At 46.4% G+C, this 10,894-nt stretch overlaps 1 protein-coding gene across 1 annotated transcript in view; it reads left to right on the top strand.

Annotated features, from left to right (window-relative positions):
• The first annotated feature begins 702 nt into the window (after positions 1 to 702).
• Positions 703 to 10,894, top strand: part of LOC133390879 (collagen alpha-1(VII) chain-like) — a 69,574-nt gene continuing 59,382 nt past the window's right edge. Inside the window, exons 1-6 of the mRNA XM_061640332.1 lie at positions 703 to 775; positions 4,950 to 5,021; positions 7,392 to 7,427; positions 8,135 to 8,194; positions 9,874 to 9,918; positions 10,533 to 10,568. Coding sequence (XP_061496316.1) covers positions 9,916 to 9,918; positions 10,533 to 10,568 — 39 coding nt within the window. The 5' untranslated portion in view covers positions 703 to 775; positions 4,950 to 5,021; positions 7,392 to 7,427; positions 8,135 to 8,194; positions 9,874 to 9,915. The remainder of the gene's footprint in view (positions 776 to 4,949; positions 5,022 to 7,391; positions 7,428 to 8,134; positions 8,195 to 9,873; positions 9,919 to 10,532; positions 10,569 to 10,894) is intronic.

The raw sequence follows: 10,894 nt of genomic DNA, 5'->3' as shown, positions 1-10,894 counted from the left end.
CAACATCTGGAGAACCACAGTTTCCCCATTCATTAAACAGGAGGAACAGACTAGCCTGAAACAGATATTCTGGGGTGGAAAGTGGAGTTGCCTTGTCTGGAGGGGATGGCCTCAGCAGGCAACTTGCAAAATCAATCATTTCCACTTGAGGGAGATTGATTTTACTTTATTTTACAAAATTTGCACACCACTTGATTGTAAATAGAATCTCAGTGCAGTACAAAAAAAATTAAAATTATCGATAAAAGATCGTTTTTTTTAAAAAAAATTCAAAATAAATAATTAAAATCTACAATAGGCTAAAAACAGATTAAAACTTGTTGACTTCTGCATGTCTGGATAGGCTTACTTGAACAAAAACGTTTATTGTAAGCACTGCAACAAGGGCAAAATGTGCCTGCCTGATGTCAATAGGCAGGGGTTCCAAAGTGTAGGTGCTGCTGTGCTAAAAGATCTGTTTCTTACAGCTGCAAAATGAATATTATGTGGCACCTGTAACAGGGCCAGTTCTGCAGGTTGAAGCAATTGAGTTGACATATACTGGGTAAGGCAATCCCTCATGAGATGAAGGCTATGAAGAGTTGAAATTGTATCCTATAACAAACGTTTGCTCACATTGTGACTGGGAACTATGGTTTCTTCCCACTAGGGTGAGCCTGGGGCGTCAGGACCTCCGGGGGCTCAAGGTATCCAGGGTATCCGTGGCAACCCAGGGATCCTAGGGTCCCAGGGGGAGAGAGGTGCTCCAGGGACACCTGGAATTCCGGGGCAAAAGGTAAGTGGCGACAGTTGGGTAATGACAGCCCAATGGCCAAAAGATTCAGGGAATTAAATCAAACACAGGGAGCTGAGGTGGATTATGGAAGCACCCTTAATCTTTTCATGTTGCTTTGCAAGCCACAGAGGACCCACAGGAACTCTAAGATGAAATAAACAATCTAAAATTAACACTGTGATACTATGCCTTTTAATATTCTGCCCATCAGAATTACCATATAATCAAGTTTTGACTCCTGAGGACATCAGGAGGGCCCCGCTGGATCAGACCAGAGGCCCGTCTAGTCCAGCAGACAGCAACTGGGTCAGCATTCCTTACTCACTCTGCAGCAGGATGCTCTTTACAGCTCTGTCCTTATTTTATTGTTATCATTTATTTAGAGTTTGAGAGAGCAGTAGCTGAAGGTTTTGCAGACTTGCCTTTGCTGTTGCTGCTGCTGTTTCACAGATGGGATTTCAGCTGCACAGTCTAACACATACATTGCGGCAAAAGCTTTTGCGGGCGTGAGACGGGGCACCTCCAAGTGTCAAAGGGCGCAGGTGCACACTCATCTGTCCCCATCACCAACCTGGGCCCATCCCCGCCATGCTCCCCGCCCTATCCTGGTCTAGGCAAGCAGCAGCCATTGCTGCGACCATGAGGGAGGCACAGCAGCAGTGCCCCACATCATCGACCCACAGCTGCTAATGCCCATGAAAGCTTATGCCTGCGTTAGTCTCTAAGGTGCCATAAGACTTGTCGTTGGGTTTGCTGCAAAGACCAGGCTGCAATTCTAGCCTGGTCCTAGCCTTGCAATCCTGTAAGTTAAGCACATAAGAAGAACCTGATGGATCAGGCTGATGGCCCTGCCGTCCTGTTCTCAGAGTGGCCAACCAGATGCCTGTGAGAAATTTGCAAGCAGGGCTTGAGCGCAAGAGACTTCTCCCCTCCTGCGTTTTCCAGCAACTTACTCGGTAGTAAGCAGTACTGTAGTAAGTCACAGAATCATAGAGTCGTAGAGTTGGAAGGGGCCTATAAGGCCATCAAGTCCAACCCCCTGCTCAATGCAGGAATCCAAATCAAAGCATTCCCGACAGATGGCTGTCCGGCTGCTTCTAACTCGGAGTTACTTCTGAGGAGACTTGCCAAGGATTGAGCTGCATCATGGCCATCCCTCTGGAATTTACACATATGCTGCTATTATCTTTCCATTATCTGTCATTTCCACCATCCCTCCGTTCAGACTTTTCCCTTGAAAACTCAGAGAGCTCAGGCTTCTGCAATCCCTCCCATAAACGTTTGTGTCGCCATGACCTGGACTGAATGTCCAGAAGATAAAACTTGTATGAGTGACCGTGTAATGGGCTGTTTCACAGTGACACAAGTGGGATAATCGCTTTCCTCCTTTCCTCTGCTGCTGCTATGCCCGGACGCTCTGAGACCTGTTTTGCTCCATGCCTCTGTGGTTTCTTGGGTAGGGACTCAACGAACGCATTTAGGCTGTGTTTTGCACAGTGAGATGCATCCAGCAATTTCCTATCCAAAGAGTGCTTTCCAGTGTTGTCGTTCTGTATTGTACAGCTGAGCTGAATATTCCGTTTAGAACATTTTGACTGAAAATTAAAGGTTGGCTTTTGGGAGGGGATAGGATTTACCAAAAAAAAAGCTGTGTTATGGCTGTTTGCAGCAGCAATTGCACTCTGAGACACTGGTGGTGGTGGTGCATTCCTTTTATTTTGTTTTATTACCCACAAGATTTTGGAGAGGTGGCAAAGCATCTGCTTTGCATGCAAAAGGCCCCAGGTTCAATCCCCACTTTCTGCAGGTAAGACTAGGAGGGACCCCTGCCTGAAATCCTGCAGAGCCGCCACTGATCACTGTAAACAGTGCTGATCTCGATGGATCAAGGGTTTCTCAGTAGAAGGCAGCTTCCTACGTTCCTAAAAGTCCAGGCAGTGGGCCGTACACATTGCCCTCACTCTGACATGGCTTCACAACAATGTCATGTGAGGACATGGGAAGCCAAAGCAGAAGGAGGATGGTGCTTCTTGCCCTCTTGTGGGTAAACAGAATGATGCCCATTAGCAGCCGTCTGCAGAATTGCCATTAATGATACATTCTCTTCATACTTTGCCTCTGCTTGGATCCCCTCCCCCATATTTTACTATTAATAAAATGTGTATCCCTCATTTCTTTGACGAGGTGTGCCTGGCACCAACACTGTTATCTTTTTGGCACCAGGTCACGACTTTCCTCTTCTCCCAGTCATTTTAGCATGTGTTTTTAAATGGCTTTTTAATAATGTGTTTTTAAATGGCTTTTTAATAATGTGTTTTTAAATTTGTATATTTGTTTTTAATTGTTGTAAACCACCCAGAGAGCTTCGGCTATGGGGCGGTATACAAATGCAATAAGCAAATAAATAAATGGTGCTCAGGGCGGTTATCGATAATAATGGAAATACAATAAAATAGCAATAATACAGAGAAAAGACAGTTAAAACATCAATACAATTAACAAAAGGACGAGTCAAAATCAATTTTAACTGGTGTTGGGGGGAGTTGCCTCCCCCCCCCCGGGAGATGTCAATTGGCACCCATTTCCATATTGCCCAAATCAGTGTTCTTTAAACTTGGGTCCTGATAAGCTGTTGCACAACAACTCCCATTATCTCTAGCTTACCAAGCCCAATTCAAGCTGTTGGTTCTGACCTTTAAATCCCTATACGGTTTCAGGCCAGTTTATCTAAAGGAGCGCCTCCAGCATCGGCAGGGATGCCGCTCAACAAGATCAGCCTCAGAAGACCTTCTCTCGATCCCACCGGTTATAACAGCCAGACTGGTGAGGACCAGAGGGAGGGCCTTCTCAATAGTGGCCCCCACCCTGTGAAATTCTCTCCCAAATGATCTCCGCCATGCCCCTTCGATGATGAGCTTCCGCCGGACTTTAAAGACCTGGTTTTTCAGACAAGCCTTTGGGTTGGGTTAAGTTTTCTACTGTTGGGTTTTTATATTTTAACATTTTAATGTTTAATGTATTTTACTTTGTACGTCGCCCAGAGTGGTTGGACAGCCAGCCAGATGGGCGACTAATAAATAAAATATAATAATAATAATAATAATAATAATAATAATAGCCAGCTCAGCCAATGGTTAAGGATGATGGGAATGGTAGTCCAACAGCATCTGGGGTCCCAAGTTCGAACAACGCTGATGTAGATGCTACTAAGCTGGATGGTCTGGTGGTCTCGCTCCTACATCCTACAAGAGACAGAAGTTTTAGGGGGACGTTTGAGGCTGAAGCCATCACTGCAAATGCTTGGAGATAGCACCAGCAGCTAACAAGCTGCTGCTGCACAGTCCTGAGCTGGTGGCCTCTGAAAAACCAGTGGAATGCAGGAGGAGCCGAAGTGGTGCCCTCCCAACACCCTTGGAGTCCCATCAGTCCCAGCCAGCATGGCCAGTGGTTGAAATCCAGCAACATCTGGAGGGCACCACCTTGGCTACCTCTGTGTTAGTACAATTTATTCAAATTATGGATTTACTCCAGTGCAGGTGCCAAATGTTGTTTTGGAAAAGAAGCTGGTGTTATGCCAAAAAAATATGATACTCTATCCATTGGAGCAGGGGGCGCCAATCTTTTTTGACGCATGGGAACACTTGGATTTTTGAGTGAGTGCTGTAGGTGCCCCCCCTCTGGTCACTTGCCCCCCCCCAGATCAGCCCTCCCCAAAAGTCAGAAATAAAGAAAGCACACCCCATGCACACTTCACTTTCCCAAGGGATCTGAGTAAAAGTTGGATCTACAGAATGAAACTGAGCCTTGAAAAGCACATAGAGCTGAAACAGGAAGTGGGAAAGAGTGTAACAGGAAGTGGGAAAGTGGCAATTTCCTCCTTCAGCTCTATGTATGAAAAAGGTAATTGCCCTCCCCACTCATGACTAAGGAGGCAGTGGGGGGGAAGCTAAGATGCTTTGTGGTGACCTCAAGGGCATCATTGCACTGGTAGGTGCCACAGTGATGGACTCTGCATTGAAAACTGTATTATCCCTCCTACTGAAATGTATTTCATCTCCTTGTTTTAGGGGAGACACCTTCCCATTCTAGTGTGGCTCCTCGTGCTCTGATAACCAGCTAGCAGTATTTTCTTCTTTAACAGTCATATTTTCTCCTGAAATGTTTTTCTCTATAGGGGGAACGTGGCAAGAGAGGCAGGAATGGGTCAGCTGGACCAACAGGCCCCCCTGGACTCCCAGGACAAGAGGTGTGTTATACATATGCAGAGTGCCTCAGTGGTCTGAGCCACGTGTATTTACCTAAGCAGCAGGCTTTTACCCTGCGTTTAAATCAATGAGACTTAAGACTTAGTAAAATAAGAAAAAGCTACTTTATTTGTAGAAATACATAGTAGACAGGAAAGGTATACCTAGTTATAACTAAGTTGGAGGTGCAATGCCCAGACGTGGGTCTTGCCCTCGTGGCTCAGGAGAGAGAACAAAGGCAAAGATGTCTCCTCTCTCCTTGGACAGTCATAAGAACATAAGAACATAAGAAGAGCCTGCTGGATCAGGCCAGTGGCCCATCTAGTCCAGCATCCTGTTCTCACAGTGGCCAACCAGGTGCCTGGGGGAAGCCCGCAAGCAGGAGCCGAGTGCAAGAACACTCTCCCCTCCTGAGGCTTCCGGCAACTGGTTTTCAGAAGCATGCTGCCTCTTCTTCGAAGAAGAAGACAAAGGAAGGAGGGGCAGGTCAGCTCAGGAGCGTCACTACCAGGGTGCAGAGGGTGCAGACCGCATCCGGGTGACACCCTGAGGGGGGTGACACCCTGAGGGGGGTGACACCCTGAGGGGGGTGACACCCTGAGGGGGGTGACACCCAGAGCTGCCCCGCCCTGCGCCGTTGGCCGGCAAAGGAGCTGAGAAGCGCTCCAGGTCGGCGCAGCTAACTCCTCCTTGGAGGCGGACAGGCGAGACCGACAGCAGGCGCCCGCTCACTGGCGGTGAAGCTGGGACGGGCCTTCCACCACCAGCCTGGAGCGCATGGTGAGTGTGTGCGTGCGTGCACGCACGCGCGCTCACAAGACCAGCCACCCCCGTCCATGCACCTGGGAGGGTGCGCGCCGGAGGTCCGCACCCCCTCGCACTCCCGCTAGTGACACCGCTGGGTCAGCTTCCCTGAGCATATCAGTTTACAACGGAAGGAAGTCAGGTAGAGAAGAGCATAGGTAAAGGGAGGCAAGCCTAGCCAGCTGGAGGACCCGAACTCTATCTCCCTTCTGGAATACAAACTGGAGTTGCTGTTGCCCCACTTCCAGCAAGGTGCTCAGCATGTCTCCCATTAACTTAGAAAATGAGAGTGGAAAGCAGAGAGTAGAGCAGTCAACCCTAGGGAAAGGTCTGTAGCTCAGTGGCAGGACACCTGCTTTACACGCAGAAGATCCCAGGTTCTGTCCCAGCAGGGCTGGGAACAACCCCTGGAGAACTGCTACCAAACAAAGTCAATACTCAGCTAGTGGTCTGACGCCGTGTAGTGAAGCACTGTGACTCAGTGGCAGAGCATCTGCTCTGAATGCAGGAGTTTCCAGGGTCAATCCCCAGCATCTCCAGGTAGGGCTTGGAACACTAGCCCCCGTCTGAAACCCTGCCAATGTCACAGGATGAAGACCAGGGGCAGGGGACCTGTGGCTCTCCAGGTGCTACTTGACTACAACTCCTGTCATACCTGGCCACTGGCTGTGCTGGCTGGGGCTGATGGGAGTCCCCGATGTAGACGGCACCAAGCTAGATCGACTAATGGTCTGGCATGATGTGAGGCAGCTCCCAGTGCTCCTGGGTAGCATCTTTCCAAGGTGAAGTAGCTGTTCTCCACACGGGAACCAAGATACCTGAAAGACCATCTTCCCCCTTATAAACCCAGTCGGTCACTACGCTCTGCAGGTGAGGGCCTCCTGCAGATACCATCTTATCAGGAGGTTCGTTCTGCACAATATAGGAAACGGACCTTTAGTGTGGCAGCACCTACCCTGTGGAATTCCCTCCCCTTAAATATTAGGCAGGCACCATCTCTGCTGTCTTTTTGGCACCTTTTGAGGACTTTCCTCTTTCAACAAGCCTTTTAGGTTGAGACCTATCCCAATCTGCATCCGTGTTGGAATTGTTTAATATGTTTTTTAATAAAGTTTTTAACCCTTTTTTAAAGTTGTTTTTTTTTTTAAAAAATGTTTTTAATGTTGTTTTGTTTTAATGTATTTTAAGATCTGTTTTTATGATGTTTTAAAGTGTTTTAGTGCTTTGTTTGCCACCCTGGGCTCCTGCTGGGAGGAAGGGCGGGATACAAATTGAATGAATGAATAAATAAATAAATAAATAAATAAACAAACTCTTGCTCCTGCATGGTGCCTTGGGGAGGGTTCAGTACATGCCTTTGATCCTGAGAACTAGAAGCATGGAGTTCCTATTCACAGCTACAGGAGGGATGAGCATGCAATAGAGTTGTCATTGGACTAGCTCTATTTGGTCATAAGAACTGTGTGTTGTAATGTCTAATGAAGCCTGGATAGCTTACAGATTTGAATAACACAGAAGCCTTTTTGGCTTGGTATGAAAAAAAGATATATTTTTTTTATGCTCCTCAGGGGCTGCCAGGGGCTCCTGGGATCAAGGGCAGCAAGGTAAGTTATGTCTTAGTATAAGATGCTCCTAAAATTGATTGACAGAGAGAGACAAAAGGAAGTAATGGGACATCATTAACTATGTGAAATTCACTACGACAAGGTGTGGTGATGGCCACTAACGTAGATGATTTTAAAAGGGGATTAGACAAGTTCTCAAGTAGTGCTATACTGCTATTAAAATATTAAAAGAAAAACAATAATAGGAGGAAATATGACATTAAAGCCTCCCCCTTTGGAAACAGAAACTGACACTGTGGCTTATTCCAGGGGCAATTCATCACTTTGCTTCCAAACATGCTCAACAGGAAGCAATAAATTAGATGTGACCTACAAACAGGGAGCTTTTAACTAAAGGCAGAGGAGCCCTGAAAAGCTTCAGTAGCGTTTGTGTGTCTGGACAGTCAGATGCATTTCTTAAAATTGGTACAAAGCAGATCTGGAAAAACACAAGAGGCCAATCCAGAGAAAGTTGGACTAGAACAATTTGATAACTGTGTTATCAGAATGCTGTGGAGAAAGTAAGAAAACAAAGTGTGACAGTTCTAGAGGAAAAACACTAGTGTGAAAGTAACTTAGGACAAGTGAGATGTCCAGAGCCTCTGTCTAATACTTGTTTAGTCTGAACCAAGACCAAAGTCTCAGGGGAACAAAAATGTTCAAGAACCACACTGAGTAACCTCATGGTTTCTTTCTGTTTTTTTCAGGGAGAGGCTGGCCTTGGCAGACTGGGCCCAAGGGGACCACGTGGCCTCCCTGGCCCCCAGGTAAGACACCCCATTAGTACAATCCCTTGGGGGGGTTCAGAGAAGCTTCTGCTGTGAATGTAGTTTTAATTGTTACTGCAAGAATACACCAGTTAAGGCCAATGCTTAACGGTTCCCCTATCACATGTGTGAGGAATCATATGTTGCTGAACTACACCTCCCACCATCCCAGGCCATTGGCCATGCTTGCTGGGGCTGTTGGGAGTTACAGTTCAGCAATGTCTGGAGGGCCAAAGGTTCCCCATCCATGCCCTATCAGCTCCCATTATTGCCAGGCACCCTTAGTAAGGCTGAACAGAACTTGGTCAAAAGTTGTCCCCATTCAATGTCCATTTTGACAGATTTCCCCCCCCCATTGTAACCAGGTGGAGATGAGCTGTTTGAAAATCTCTATATTGACTTATACATGTCAACAAATGTATTATGATATGTAATAGCATTCATTGCATTTACATCCCACCCTTCCTCCAAGGGTCATTCCAGCCGAGTCAGTGTTGACAACACTAGGCTGGACCAATGGTTTGACCTGGTATAAGGCAGCTTCATGTGTTACTCTAGACCACTATTCTTCAACCTTGGGTCCCTAGATGCTGATGGACTACAACTCCCATCATCCCCAGACAGCATGGTTAAGGGTAAGGGATGATGGGAGTTGTAGTCCATCAACATCTGGGGACCCAAGGCTGAAGAACACTGACCTAGATGGCTACCTACAATTAGGAAAACATGTGAGGGGGAATGCACATTTCTTGAAGGCTGTACCTTGGAGACCTTTGGCACACTCTGCTGCCACTGTCATCTCAGGTAAAAAACACAGTTTTGCTGGGTTTTGTATTGCACTTACAAAACCTGCTTGATCAGACAAAAAAAAAGCCTGAATGTATAGGTACGTCATGGAAATTAATGCAGCAGTTATATTAGTTTGGGCATAATTGTCCTCTCAGAGCTTCACTAGGGGAAGATCCAGATAAAGTCTCTCCTCTCTCTAAACACCAGAATTCAGTCCCAAAATCAAAGTCCACTGAAGTATATATTAACTAACTGCTCAGAATCTGGCCCTCGAGGTCTTTACTCAGAGATTTGGCTGCTAAGCAATCAATGCAAAGCCAAAGAAAAGTACTTGAAATGAACAAACAAACATCTGCCCCCCCTCCTGTCACTTTCAATATAATGGCTTATAAATGGCACAGAGAAAGCCAATAGGTAAAGGACAGGTGCACGCAAGTGAATTCTAGGCAGTGTTTATGGCTGCTTCAAAGGACCTAAAGAGCAAAGGGACAGATGTGTGAAATTGCAGGAATAGAATGAGGTGTCCCAGCGATTTTGGATTGGCACTTGGTCTGCCCTGGTTAGAGGAGTTTTGTTTGCTGGTTTCAGTTCTAGCCTGAAAGGAAGCTTATCGTTGAGAAGACACAGTCAAAAAATACAAATATAGCATTACCCTATAAGAGGAATGGGCAACCTGTGGCCTTCAACCTAATTTCAGGTGGGGGTGGGCAGAAGCAGCCCAAAGTGAGGGACGGGGGGGGGAAAGGAGGGGACAAGCAAAACAAGTGGAGCAATGGAAGGGGAGGAATCCTCTGCAAATGGTCTGTCCCTTTCCCTAGCAGCCCGCTGGGCAGGGAGGAACAGCCACCTTCATAGGAATATTGATTACCAAAGTAACCTCTTTTTACTAGGGAGACGAAGGAATTGTTGGAGTTCGTGGCCCCACTGGCGTGATGGTAAGTGCAAGTTAAGCACGGCAAGGAATTCAAGGCCTAGTTCTTGGTCTGGAATAACTAAGGTTATTGTTTGTTCTTTTATTTGAGATCCCCCACATTTGAGAACCACTGAAGTTTATCTGTTGCCAAATTTGTTGTGTAATTATGCTTAAGATAAATGTATGCCCCAGAATTTGTGGGAGGTGGAGGACTCATTGGAATCTCAGCAGCACTTCAGTCCGATTCTGCCTAGTCCCATTGTCATATTTCAAACAAGACATGACTTCATGCTCTGTTGAGCATTGGCCCTTGTTGGAGCAACATCTGTGCCACCTATAGAGCTGTCCTAGGTGCTGAAGTATCTTAAAGTACAGCAGCTCAGATGGGATCAGCAGTGACCCAATTGTCCCAATGGGATTTTTCTATGAAAACCAGTGTCCCATCATCATGACAACAGACACCTTGGTGTGTTTCCACTTGAGTATCCCTTGCATTGCTGAAGTAGCAAAGATGTGTCCCCATCTTGTAGCCTTGGCTGCTGTCTACTTCCATCACCACCCCCCAACACTTGAGAGAGAGAATGCTTACTCTATGGAAATCTGTTTTTAAACAGTCTGTTTCTTGCATGCTTTCAGGGACAGAACGGCCTTGCGGGGGCGAAAGGGGAGAAGGTGAGTTGCCAAATGTTGAGTGTATGTTGAGCATCCTAGATCAGTAGTGTTTTTAGACTTGGACCAACATTTAAACCAAACATGCATTTGCGGATCCACTTCTCAATTTTTACCATATATTTTCATAATAGTAGTGCTGTTTTTGCAACCCACCTTATATCAGGATGCAGCCAGATACTCTGTCCAATTCCACTAGTTAAAGATCAACATCCTAGGCAGAGAAACCATTTTTTCCTGCACAAAGCTTAAGATGTTGACATCAGGGCATGCATGTATTCCTCATCTCTTTTCCCAACTAGATCATAACCTATGTCTCCTCTCTCTCT

The sequence above is a fragment of the Rhineura floridana genome, chromosome 8 (assembly GCF_030035675.1).
Source record: "Rhineura floridana isolate rRhiFlo1 chromosome 8, rRhiFlo1.hap2, whole genome shotgun sequence".
In the NCBI taxonomy this organism is placed as follows: domain Eukaryota; kingdom Metazoa; phylum Chordata; class Lepidosauria; order Squamata; family Rhineuridae; genus Rhineura; species Rhineura floridana.
The sequence above is the reverse complement of the archived record's forward strand: the minus strand, read 5'-3'. Positions and strand labels throughout refer to the sequence as shown.